The sequence below is a fragment of the Atractosteus spatula genome, chromosome 11 (assembly GCF_055471065.1).
Source record: "Atractosteus spatula isolate fAtrSpa1 chromosome 11, fAtrSpa1.hap1, whole genome shotgun sequence".
In the NCBI taxonomy this organism is placed as follows: domain Eukaryota; kingdom Metazoa; phylum Chordata; class Actinopteri; order Semionotiformes; family Lepisosteidae; genus Atractosteus; species Atractosteus spatula.
Window position 1 is genome coordinate 3,894,270 of NC_142716.1, and position 13,309 is coordinate 3,907,578.

Genomic DNA, 13,309 nt, shown 5'->3' on the forward strand with positions numbered 1-13,309 from the left:
AGGCGAACCAATGAATGAGACGGGCATGACCAAGACTGAAATATAAAAAAAATACAAGACGAAATCGTGGTAGCTGAAAATCAAATGTGCTGATAACATTTGAGCCAAAAGAACATACTGTCAATGGGTCCCGCTTTACTTTCGTGTAGTTTTAATGCTCATTGACTTTTGTGAAGTTAGCTAAACGCTCCTATTTACCTACAGTATTTACCACTTCTCTTATACTGTATTCTATCTGATAATAAATACGATATCGTCAAACGGTATTTAGCTTTTGTACAGTAATTCTATACATTCAACATATATACTAAGGAGGGTTATGATAAATGTTTTGCTAGAGATATGGATTCTTCCCTCTGAATTCTTTGGATAATTCACACAGTACCCAACTGGGAAGTGTAAACCAGCAGTGATGACATGTTTTACTAACATATATAAAACTATAACCATTTCCAAGTGCATATAGTGTGGGGAAAAAGAAACACCAGTGTAAAGGCACTTTAATAGGGCGCTGGGTCAGCACAGACTGCCTGCATTCCCCATGGCACAGAGTCTACCAGCACCTGGAGTTCTGCAGGAGGGAGGCAACATCATTGTTCCCTGTAGAAAGTCACCCCATTCGCGCCTGGCCGAAGCAGCTGGAAAACATGCTTGACTGGGTTCAGATCTGGCAACCAAGACAGCCATGACATGCTGTGTGGATAACATTGGGAGGTCACATGGGCTCCATGGGCGAGGACGGAAAGCAGGAAGGAAATGCTGCACCATGGGGAGATGAAGTACTGATCAGCACTGACCTTGCCTTCTGAGGGAACAAGTGCACTGAAACTCCAGTCCAGGTGGGGCTGCACACTGGTGGGGGTGGAGGGGATCCCCATGACCTATACAGCGCTTTGAGTGGAGTGTCCAGAAAAGGGTTATATACTGTAAGTGTAAGAAATTATTATTAATTATTATTATTATTATTATTATTATTATTAAACCATGCCAGGAAAATGTGTCCTATAGCCACCTGACCTGAACACTCAGGGCGGAAGAGTTTTGTAGACCGGCACCACATGAGCATGTCTGTTTGTCAGGAACATGGCGGAGGATGATGCATCTCACATTTCACCACTGGCCTCACATACAAGCACGGCCAGCAGGTGTGAAGAGCAGTCTGTGCTCCGTAGCCTGAACATGGCTTCCTGCACTGGGGAGATCTTGGAAGCATGCCTTTGCTGAAACGGGCTGCTTCACGTTGATCGTGCTGACATCACTGGGGTGCTGACCTCTCCCCGGACACTGCTGTTCATGAAAAATCAACATGAAGAGCTGTCTTTGTCACTGAGGTTCCTGAAATCACCTCTCTTTCACAGCCACTGAGGTCTCCTCTGGCAGCCATGATTACAGGCAACCAGGCCTGTCCAGCACTTCTCTACTGTACTTGACCCTAGCATTCAGGCTGGATATTTGCTGAATTCATGCACAAACTCCCCCTGTCTGGAAGTCCTTTCCTTCAGTGTACTTGGCGTCCTTCATCCAGGTGTTTGGTGTGGTACTTTTTTGTCCAGTATCATACTACGTATTGTCTGGTTTGGGCATGTTCCTGTTTCCATAATGTAGTGTTGCTTCGGGGCAATACTTATTAGAATACTCTGTTGGGGCCTAGTCACCTCCCTGCCAAACAAAGCACAGTGGTTTAGGGGAAATTCGAGGTATGACCACAGGAGTCACCACTGCAGAGGTGGGGAACAAGCCTCATGACGCTACTTTTCTTTCAAATTAAACAAGCATTGAAGTTTAAATGCTTAAACATTACAGAGTTATATGAGCTCTTCGCCGTGCCTTACATGCGTAAGAGAGTGAAAAATAATTATACCCACTTATCCTGTTCCGGCAGATACAGTACAAGGTTGTATTTCCAGTCGATAGAGTGCAACTTTTCTGTCTCGTTGCCAAATATCTGTCTCCCTCTGGTGGTCTGACGACGCACGGGCACGCTTGCCTACAATAGCTCTAAATAACCAAAGTAATCGCTCTCTCTCTGGTGGAATGGTCAAGATCACATTTCTGCGTTTAAAGAGAACAACCCCTGGGTTTGTGGGTTAACCCATGTCAATTCACCTGACCGTTGTCATTATACGTCTCAGATTTTGATGTGGTTGGACATAGTTACTCAAAACGATTTTATGTAAAAATCTGAAATTCGAGTGTTAAACTAGTAATTAGATATGACTGTTTACATAGGAGCAGCCTTTTTTACTGTCTGAATAAAGGGTCTAGATCTTTTTAAAAGCCAATTACTTTAGCTTAAGCATCATAAATAGAATGGTGTATATGGTAAGATAGTTTCAAGCTGAGAAGTACACAAAAAGGAGTCCTAAATCTAATAAAACTACAATATGAGATCTTTATTCCTAAAATACAAGCAATTATATAGGAAAAAAGCTTTCTTGACAGACAGACATTATATTTGAGATACTGATTCTGTTCCATTTAGTATGAAGACATTAATTTCACAAATGTGTTTAAAAGTGACTTTTAAAAGAAACCCAGAGAAAAATAATGCAGTGGTAAACATTTTAACTGTTTAGGAGTTTAGATCAGGAGCAATAGGAGATTAACTTATACAGTTGTATTGAATACATATCAATGTATACAAATTCCTAAAATTTGGGTTGATTTGATACTTTGTACCATCCAAGAAAAACTGTGTGGTTGTGACTTAAAATTCCAATTTCTGGAAAACTACTGGAAAACTTTCATGGACGTTCCACATTCTGGCTGGACACATAGCAAAAATAATCTATAAACCCTGCACAGCTGGAGAAGGGTTAGTAAACATTTTCACAGAACTTTGAACCTATACAAATGCCTTTACTAACTACTTAACTGATACTTCATTTCTTAAGGTGCAAAAGAGGCTTTTAGGCTGTATGAGAGAAGTTTAGGTCACAAAAGAATGGAAGATTCAGCTAGTCTCCCCCATTCGCTAAATAAAGTGCTGTGTTCAATAATTAGTGGGTTTCATTATTTTATGGTCAATCCTACGAATAAAATCTCCCTCGAATACATTACAGGTATAACATCTGATTGGTCCTTCATGGAAAGAATCCACACGGAAGTATTTAAGTGACACGCAGGAAGTATCTACACTTCCGGTCCCCCCCCTTCTCTAGGAAAAGATGGCTATTTGCAGTTGGTGTTTTGGATTCTTTGTTTTATTCGCATTATTTCTTGATCCTGCACCTGTGGCAACTGATTCGGTTGAGGTAAACTGTTTATTGTTAATATGTGTACCGCTTGACACGTGGTGTCGGCATTTGTAAAATCTTTTTTGTTCATCTGAAGGAATCAACTAGCTACTGGATGGTTTTTTGAATGAATGAAAGCGATAGATCATCTTGCAATATTTTCATATAGTTTTAGGCGTAGTACGATAAGCCTTTCAGTGTTTTTGTAATTAAAAATAATCTCCCCGTACTCTGTGGCTTCGGACGTTATTAGTCTATGGAAATTAGACGGTTTTCTTCATTCTAATACTGAAACAGTACAGCACGTATTTTTCTGAGGAGTTGTCCATAAAAAATAGCCCATAAAAATGACCTCAGTACTGAACAGTGAAACTGGGTTTGAGTGCCTGTATGCGTTAAGTGCTGTCTTGCACAGAAGTAAAAATCGAATTCGATAAATCGTGTGCTGGTTAGCTTTGGTAAAAAAAAAATATCCTTAACTTTGATTTGTGTTTGAAAAAACAATCTGTTTATAGATGGTGTTCAGACAACTGCTGTTTTGTGCAACTTCATAGATATTTTAATGGTGATAAACCGTATCCAGAATACTCTGTTGCGTGACATGTGTAGTCAGAATAATCTCGATAAAACTTAACTCCTGTAGTAACAGTCAGGAGAACTGAGCTGAATATATTTCTGTGTTGTCTGTCAATGTCAATGTCACTGTCGTTTGGTTTTTACACCAGTTCTTAATTTCTGTCTAATTTATTTAAGTTTTTCAGCCCATAAAATGTCAGAGGGGTTTTGTAATTGGTATCAGCCCTTTACCAATTTAATGGTCTAGTAAGAGCTTTTAGACATGACAGCCTGCAAGTTTGGTGTGCGGGGGCTGTTAGAAACAGTACTCTTGAAGTAAGGGCATATCCGACACCCAAGAGTGACCGGAGAAACCAGTTAAGCAAAATTCGAAACAAGCAGGCAGATCAATGAAATCATCAATTCGCGCTGGAGATATAGAACTCGGCTGGAATGAGAGCCATCAGCCGGTGTTTCTCCAGGACTCGAGTTGGGAGCCTCTAGTTCTTTGGGTTTTTATATATGGGGCTTCCTGTAGGAACTTACTTCAGTCCCCTGGAGCCTCCGATGTGGGTCGCTAAAATGGCCCAGTGTTTCGTAAACCGTAAACCTCACAGGGATATCCTTGATTAGGTAACCAGTTTTTATTCCGTTAAGCTTACAGCTGTTGGTGTTTTTAAAGTAATACCGGGAAAAGCGTATTAACTGCCCAGTCCTGGTCCCAGGGGGCCACACGCCTGCTTTGTTAAGGCTTCAGTTAGGTAATCAAGCTCAACTGGAATGAAAACCCGCTGGTGTGTGAGGTCTCCCAGGACCAGTAGTGGGAAGCCCCAGCTTACGCCGGCTGTTTTCTCCGACTCCTAGGCAAAAGCCAACCAGTTTTTCCGAAGTGGACACACGAACAACTGGGCGGTTCTGGTAGGTGTTCTGGACTTGACTTGGTTTTCAGGGTATTGCATAGGGACACCTGCTGGAGTTCAGGGAAGTAGTGCAAAAACAGTATGTGTAACAGTAGGTTAAATCTGATCTAGCCTGCGAGTATGAAACGAGGTTTCACATGAAATAATCTGTGCTGTATAGAAGTATTCCTGAAAAATACCTTTAAGCAATGTTTTTACAATATATTTGATGAAAACGCATTGTGTCACAGAATGAATACATAGAAAATAACTAAATATAAGAACTGGTATAACACTGTAGCATGAGGTAAAAGCTCATTAAAACTAGTCCTTAACTAAACAATAGGTGATTTTTTTTTTACTGTAATTGTTTTTGGTGATTTAAGAGAGATTATCAAGTTTATTGATGATTGCTTACCAATGTTTTGTCAACCAGTTATCTCAGGTTTTATTAATAATTCTTGATACGCATGGTACACGTTTCACGTGTGTCATTATTGACCTGTTTATTTTACCAAGGTTTGTACGTCCAGATTCTGGTTCAACTATCGCCATGTGGCCAATACTCTTTCGGTCTACCGGAGTGTCAAGCGACTGGGGATTCCTGACAGGTACGCAAATCTAATACAGGCGTTCCCAATCCTTTAATTAATTAATTAAACTAATTAAATTAGGCTTAAATTAATCCTTAATTGCATTTCTTCATTGGATCCTGTAAGAGTCAAGTTTTCTTTTCCAACTCACAGGCTGAAGATCTTAAATTACCTAAACTTAATAGTTTCTAGAAACACAGTAATTAAAAGGCAATCTCCAATATGTCTGGAAACTGAAAACAAGTAAACACTTTAAATTAAAATGATCAGATCTATTAAGGGTTGAAAGATGTAACTGTGTACTTGGGTGGAACAAAAACCCACAGATGTGTGGGTCCCCAGGACCAGTTTTCTTAATTAAAAATATATTTTCTTTGGCCCTGCAAAACTCTTGGTGCTCAGTGCAGTTCATTCGGTGTCGAATGGGTTATCTTTTGAAGCTTATTTTTTAAAGCGCTGTTCTTGTTCTCAGAGAATGATTTTTTTTTTAGGTATTCTAAGTTGTCGGTTTTTTTTCTGGTAACAGGAGAGAGTGTCATTTTACATCACGTTTAGTCTGTGATGCGTGCCCCCAGAGGAGCCCGAGATGAAAGAATTTTATAAAAGACAAAGCAGGCTGTCTTAATGCGCCTTTCTAGCTTTACTAGAAGGATGCCTTTCCCTAGAGAAAAATGGGGCCTGTGAGGGATGGCAACTGCAGATTTACAGGTAGTAAAAACATAAATTATTAAGATAAGACAGAAAGCTCGGACCTGGAAGAAGTTACTTATGCAAAAGACTTAAGCCTTATGATGTTTACTAGGTGTTGACACATTTTTATCTAGATGAGGTGGTTAAGGGTTAAACAATATAAAAGAAAAAACATTGCGCTATATAATGAATGTAAAACAAGGAATGCTACAGTGCACTAGAAATAATTCATTTATAATATTGTGTACAGCTTTTGACTACTATGTTACAAAAAGGTATTGCTGTTCTGAAAAGAGTTCATGGGCTTAAAGGAATGCCCTGCACTGAAATTAGAGAAATGTTTTGTAGTCTTGGAGCAGAAAAGACTACGAGGAGACCAGTCTCAGGCAATGACAAAGTCAGCCCGTTCAGCTTCTTCAGAATAAACAGTGAAACGCAAAAATAGAGGACATACTGTAATAATAATGATTGGAAACTAGGAGGAACTGCATCTGAAACTGACTAATGGAGGCAGTCTTTCTGCATGTAGTGCCAGGGCTGATTCTGCTAGCCACGTGACCACCTGGCTTGGACTTGGAGATCCTCAGATTTTAACTTGGCTGCTAACAAGCATATGGGCAAGATGGGCTGTCTGGCCTTCCCATCTCTAACCTTCCTTGAGTTCTCATGTGTGTAAGTGTAGCACAGAAGACTTGCTGATAAAAGAATTACAATGAGAATGAAAGTTTGAACCGTAATTCTTGGGGGGGGGGGAATTAAGGGGATTTGATATGACCAGGCACAATACATGGTTAAATTGATTTAAGCAGCAACATCCTTCTTTTTGATGAGTTATTATAGCACTGTACCTAAAACAGTCACACCAGCACTTACACTGTCAACAGATGAAAGAATGTTTACTACTACTGTTTACACAACTACTGCTAATAATAAACAATACATTTTATATATATATATCCTTGAGGACAGAATTCCAGAGTTTTGGGGTGTAGCAAGAGAAGGCCTTGTTACCCAAAGAGTGAAGACAAAGCGATATATAACTGTTGTGTACTACTGAGCTTGTTTCAGGAGTCAAAAGAACATCATAATAGAGCTTTATTATATATAGTGCCTTTGAAGTGAGTTCTGAAAGTGCTTTACGGAATAAAAACACAATGAGAGGAGACAGCAGAATTACACAGTTACAATATATTATTAAGACTCGACTCCTTGAATTATTAAGGATTGTAGGTTCAGTCTCCGAACTACAGGAGGTAAAAACCAGTCTGTCTTGGCTCTTGGAGCTGGTTCTTTTTGCTTTTGAAAACTTAACAAGCTTCATTCATGACATTCCCACAGCCTTGAGGATCAAAGTGTTTCAATCTGGAAAGGGTGCGTGAAAAAATTATTTATTTATTAATTTATTATTTATCTTACTATGGTGTGCAGGGGTCCTAAGCTTGCCGCCATCTGTTTCACTACAGTCCTTTGGTTTTTAAAACGCATGATTCATTTCTTTGGCCGCACTGTTTTATCTTGCACTTGTCGCTAGTTTCTAAGTGGAAGGCCCATGAGCTGTGTGAAGGGGTGGGTGGTATGAATTATTAATAAATGAGCATTAAACTAGTGTCTTTTGACATTTAAATGACTCCACACTCCGGCACTGAATTCGTGGTGTGCTTCTTCAGCAGAATATGTTCTGCTTTCTGCAATATATTGCTGAAACTTTTTGGCTGAAGCCATCAGTTTTCTGCATCTCATTTTCATATTTATGAAATTCATTAAAATTTTTGCCAAAGAACCCTCCGCTGTCCTTGGTTTCAGTTAGGTGCCCATTTACAGCACACTGCTTCAGTGAAAGTGTGTGCGTGATAAGTACAGTAACTGGTGAAAAAGCAGTGAATTTGCAGTCACTGCTATTTTGACACTTATTCTAGGCATGGCATTCAAGTGAACAATTTTGTTTTTGCAAATCAGTATGACTAAATCACGGATTTCCTGCTGAGAGAGAATTGAGTTTTTGTTTGTTGTGATGCTCTCTCTGTCTTCCCCTTTTGTACTTAAATAGTTCTAGAAATATCTACTAGACACAAAGTGTTGGGGAAATGATGCCTTGTTCGTCATGTAAGTGTATCTTGTCTTTGTTTTTAAGCCATATTGTGCTAATGCTGGCAGATGACATGGCCTGTAACCACAGAAACCCCAAGCCTGCTACAGTCTTCAGCCACAAAAACATGGAGCTCAATGTGTACGGGGATGACGTGGAAGTCGATTACAGAGGATACGAGGTGGGCACTGGTGATGACACACATGGTCTTTTTAAAGGTGTTGCCGAAGAAGTGTTTGTTTCCTGATGCTAGCAGTTGAATTGTGTAAGTTTAGATCAATAGCTTCAAACTCAGTACCAGGTGCTGCCTGTGTTTTGTTGTTTTGTTCCAACCTGAGTGGTCATTCAGGCAGTGAATTTAATTCTGTTCTGAATTAGGTGTCTGTAGGAATTTTTCACTTGTTACAAAGGCCACTCGCTTAGTTAGAGGTGCAAGTCACCTCAGAGCCTGGTTAGAAGTATTAATGCTAAAGTGACCAGAACCCTGGTTTAGACTGTCAAAAACAGGATATTGTTGGTAGTCGGTGTTTAATCTTTGGAATTCAGAGTATACTATTTCTTACCGAGAAGCTAAGAGTCTGAATTTTTATTTTTGTCAAACTTTTTTTTATTGGTGAATCCTTAGGAATGCTGCTGCATCAGTACGAATGTTTATTTAATAATGATGAGAGCTTTCCCTGGCTGCTCTGCCTTCTGCCCTGTGCGTGTGTTGTTTGCTCTAATGGAGACGCTTGATTCTTTGTGACATCTGTCTGCAAACATGAATCTGTTTTTGCTTTATTTACAGGTTACTGTTGAGAATTTCCTGCGTGTCTTAACTGGTCGGTTGCCTCCGAGTACCCCTCGGTCAAAACGCTTGCTTTCTGATGACAGGAGTAACATACTGATTTATTTAACTGGTAGGTTTGATGCAGGAAGAGGCCACCTTTCAGCACAATATTAGCTTCCACAGTTTTCTAGACTACTGTTTGTTCTTAAACGTTCGTTGGGAGTGCTAGGTTTTTCTCTTTTCATGCACACAAACCTGAATTACTCAATTCATAACATTAAAAAATATCCACTATTGTAGTGAAGGAGACCTCAGTGAATGACCATCATTAAGCACTGTACTGGGTTGTATTTTAAGGTAAAAAAAACTGTGTGGTTTGGAAATGAGGTTTTATTCCAAGTTGTACTGTTATATACCTAAAATGACCATTCCAGGCTTCATTCAACGTAATGTCCTACTAAATTTGTTCCACATGTTTACAAATTGATCATTTCAGAACATCCTACTGGACTGTGGCTTCCTAGGACCTGTGTTGGACACAAATATTGCTTAATAATTAGTGTTCTGTGTTTTTGGTACTGATTTGACAATGACCTTTACCCATTTATAAACAAATTAACAGCCATTGCATCTTCACTAGATCTCAGTTTAGCAACACATATTTGTCTTACAAGTACAGGATGTTGTTCATTAATTATACGTCTCGTTAAACAGCTGTCATAAATCAGTGTGCAGCCATATACATCTATGTTGTTAGGGGAGCAGCAGCACTCAAAGGCAAGTTAAATGAGCTGTGGGATTAGCGATCAGAGTCACCTGTGAACTGTGCTGGAGCGATGGATGAGGATAAATGCTCGACAGCTGTGGTGCTAAGTGCAACAGGGCTCGCCTTAGCACATTCTTGGTGCTTTTAACTGGGAAACGGAATAGGTCAGAGGGAGGTTTAAAGGGATGTGATGTGGCACAAAATCATTTTGAAATGCTGTCAATTCTAGCACGTTTCCTGCTGCGCGAACGCTATAGTATTTGTGGAAGGCCTACAGTACAGGCAGTGTTTTTAATTCGCCCAATAGGGTTCTGTGTTTTCACGTGCTGCATTGACTCCGTCCCTTGCCGTCGTTTCTGTACAGGTCACGGAGGGAACGGCTTCTTGAAATTCCAAGATTCCGAAGAAATCAGTAATGTGGAGCTGGCTGACGCGTTCGAGCAGATGTGGCAGAAGAGGAGGCAAGTGAGGCCGCGGAGAGCTTGGGGAAAACGGGTGATGGGTTTGCAGATGGTTGTTGAATCCCTAGCAGCGGAAAATTACAACATGAAATCTTTCTCCTGAGGAGCACAAAAGCTGTCTCAGAGTCTCAAATTACTGTTATCCGGACAAGGTCTGTTGACGAGCTACAGGAAGGTATAACTATAGTGTTTTGTGGCAGCACAAATTGTTTTGGGGGCTGTTGGCAAAGCAGTCAGGACTCTCGGCTGTGATGATGGTTGCGAGTTGCGTCACTGTTCGTGTCGCATCCCGGTCACCCCTGGGGGCTGAGAGCACCTCGAGCCGCAGGGCGCTCCAGACAGCGTGCACACGGGCACACGGGCCCTCTCCAGAGTCCCGAGAGCAGAAGCCACGTGTTTGCGCTGGGGGAGACCACACACACGTGACGGCCGCTGCTACTGTTGTCACTCGTCCTCTGGCAGGGTGTGCTTTGTGTTGCCTGTGAGGTTCTCTTGGGTGTCTGAGCTTGTTTTTTTTTTTTTATTTCCTCCTCTGTGTCGGTCACCTTTTTTTTAAATCTTTTGCTTTTCTTGTTTGACTTTGCAAAGTGCATATATATATTGTGAGCTTCTTATAAACTTCTATAAACTTCGGAAGAGGGAGGCCAGCTCCTGCTTCAGGCAAGAACCTGGAATCTTTTATTCATGACCGAGTGGAAGAGTCTGTTTACAGGAGACTTGTCCATGATATCCCAGGGCCAGTTCTAAGGAGTCACTCGGCTCTACCTTGTGGTGGCACGATCCCTGTACCTCTCCTGCCTCACCTGGCCCCCCAGATTAACTCAGAATAACCATCAGGCAATACTACAGTGTGCTTGTTAGCACTGTTCCATGCGCTGCTCGACCTGTGCAACCCCAGGCTGCTGCGACTTGCTGCACTCACAGCTTCCATGCTGTCCAGGCCAGGCCTGTCAGTACTTGCCCTCTAGCTCTGTTCCCTTTGCTGCTCCAGAGCGTTAGGATTCACCACTAGTGGCCTGGCACTGATTCTCTTCGCTGTGCCAAATGACTCTCCGTTTAGTAAGCAGTGTGTCTTTAGCCTAGTCAGAGATTTAACTTTGGAGACCTTTTGATGTTGTCCTGAATGAAACGGGTCTAGAGAAGTGAATATGCCTTATTCCAAGGGCTGCTCTTCACGCTGTTGGCATGTAGAATTTTTATCTCATTAGATTTTTCCCCCAAGATTTTAAAGGGAGCAATAGGTGATCTGTTCTGATAATTACGTAATGCAAAGTAGTTTTGTTTTTGCTTGCAGATTTTATGTAAAAGCTCGGGGATGGTTTGATAAATGATGTGTGACGTGACTGGAGGACTGGTTACTTTAATGTGTTGGCTTTAGTGGGAGGTGGCAGAATGCACAGAAGTTTTGTAATGACCTTTTCACCTCAGTACAGCAGGTAAGATAGCAATGAAGGTGTATAAAATATATATACATAGTCATCACCTAGCTGTCGTATCAGGTTAAAGCATAAAACGGTACTATAAGCATTTGCCGTTGTGAACTTGCTGCCATTAAATGTTTCTGTAATCCATAACCTAGAAAAAGTGCAGGTTTTGCAATGTAAATCCACTGGTAGATGGCTTGGCTTTTGAGGTCGGGGGGGGGGGGATTTAGTCGATGGTTTCCAATTTTGTCTGCGTCTGTTTCAGGCACCGTTTGCTGTTGTAACAGCAGGGCAAAACCTCGCATTTAAATTCCTTCTCCGCATAGAAAATGAGCCCTTTTCGGTAGCCATGGCAACCCCCTGTTGAAAATGATGCCACCTTTTCCGCAGTGGTGTGTTCTCGATCAACAGGACTAGGGGAAAAGAGCTAACAGCCGCGGTCCTTTTCTTCCAGGTACAATGAGCTGCTGTTCATCATTGACACTTGCCAAGGTGTCTCGATGTATGAAAGGTTCTATTCTCCCAATGTAATGGCCCTGGCCAGCAGCCAAGTTGGAGAAGACTCCCTTTCAGTAAGGCTCAAACCCTGCAATCCTTTACGTGGTCTGTCGGAGGACTGTCTCCACCTCACCTCACACCGGGAGTGGGGAGGACTTGCGGTTAATTAGCCCCTGATTTGGTTAAGGGCTCTTCTCTGTTATTGGCTCTATTTGAGCAGTGCACTGTTAAGCATGCGCATTAGCACGCCTTATCTAAAATTTCAAGTTTAAAGAATGACACTTTGTGCCTAGTGGGTACTTCGAGCTCCCCAGTCATTGTCCCACTATAGTTCATACTAAAACTTTTCCTAATTACCTTGTCTAAGTGGTACTCTTTTATGACAAGATTTATTTTCAATTTTGTTCTGAGTGTTTAGCATTGGATGTTTTGTTAGCCCTCCCCACTACTGTGTTCCCAAACCATATCAAGGCTTTGCACAGGAATTAATGACACCTGAGACTTAAAAACCTTGTTGTATTGCAGCACCAGCCGGACCTGGCGATTGGAGTCCACCTGATGGACAGATACACCTTTTATCTCCTGGAGTTCCTGGAAGACATTCACCCAGCCAGTCAGGCCAGCATGAACGATCTGGTAAGAACGGTCCTCCTTTATCCTGCTGTGCTCAGAGTGCTTGCAAACGGAAGGATCTTGGAACGGTGTTGGAGTCCATATGGTGGTCAAAGTAAGGTCTGTGTAGCTCCTCATGTGTTCCATTGTAGGGCATCTACTTCTGTACCACATGATTTTAGTTGATTAAATTTACAAGCCTTTAAAAGTACAATCTTGAAGTGCATTTTGAGAGCAAACCTAGTTTATTTACCTCACAGTCAAGCAGTTGGGGCTTGAAAAATGAATGCTGCCAGCAGGTTTGTTGTAATTTTTGTCACCATGTTATTGTCATTTAGCATGCAGCTACAGTCAAGAGGCATTGAGTATCTTAAACATGGTTCACTGCAATATATACTGTACCTGCTGTAATCTTCCGAGAGCTTGTTTCCCAAGCAGAATAGTCTGTTGAAATGTACTGAAGCTCATAACTCTGTTGGTATATTTTGGCCCAAACTTACACTAGCACAACTATTTTACTTTCAATTAAATTTGTAATGTTCAACCCCATCCATTTTTTTTATCAACGGAGTCTTAAAAACACTGTTTTCTATGGTGCCACTATCAATAACAGAAAATGATTAGTAACTCTTCTTTTAAACAATGTAAGACATCCTAAATGTTAGTTATTCACTTTGAGAGGTTTGGGACAAGCTTTTTTAATATTAATTGGACGAGCTA

The 13,309-nt window shown here is 41.2% G+C and overlaps 1 protein-coding gene across 1 annotated transcript in view; it reads left to right on the forward strand.

Moving 5' to 3' along the window:
- Positions 1–3,142: 3,142 nt before the first annotated feature.
- The window catches only part of pigk (phosphatidylinositol glycan anchor biosynthesis, class K), a 33,671-nt gene continuing 23,504 nt past the window's right edge, over positions 3,143–13,309 (forward strand). The window contains exons 1-8 of the mRNA XM_088927776.1: positions 3,143–3,254; positions 4,656–4,709; positions 5,210–5,301; positions 8,105–8,240; positions 8,847–8,958; positions 9,959–10,055; positions 11,934–12,051; positions 12,503–12,613. Of these exons, the coding sequence (XP_088783902.1) occupies positions 3,168–3,254; positions 4,656–4,709; positions 5,210–5,301; positions 8,105–8,240; positions 8,847–8,958; positions 9,959–10,055; positions 11,934–12,051; positions 12,503–12,613 (807 nt within the window). The 5' untranslated portion in view covers positions 3,143–3,167. The remainder of the gene's footprint in view (positions 3,255–4,655; positions 4,710–5,209; positions 5,302–8,104; positions 8,241–8,846; positions 8,959–9,958; positions 10,056–11,933; positions 12,052–12,502; positions 12,614–13,309) is intronic.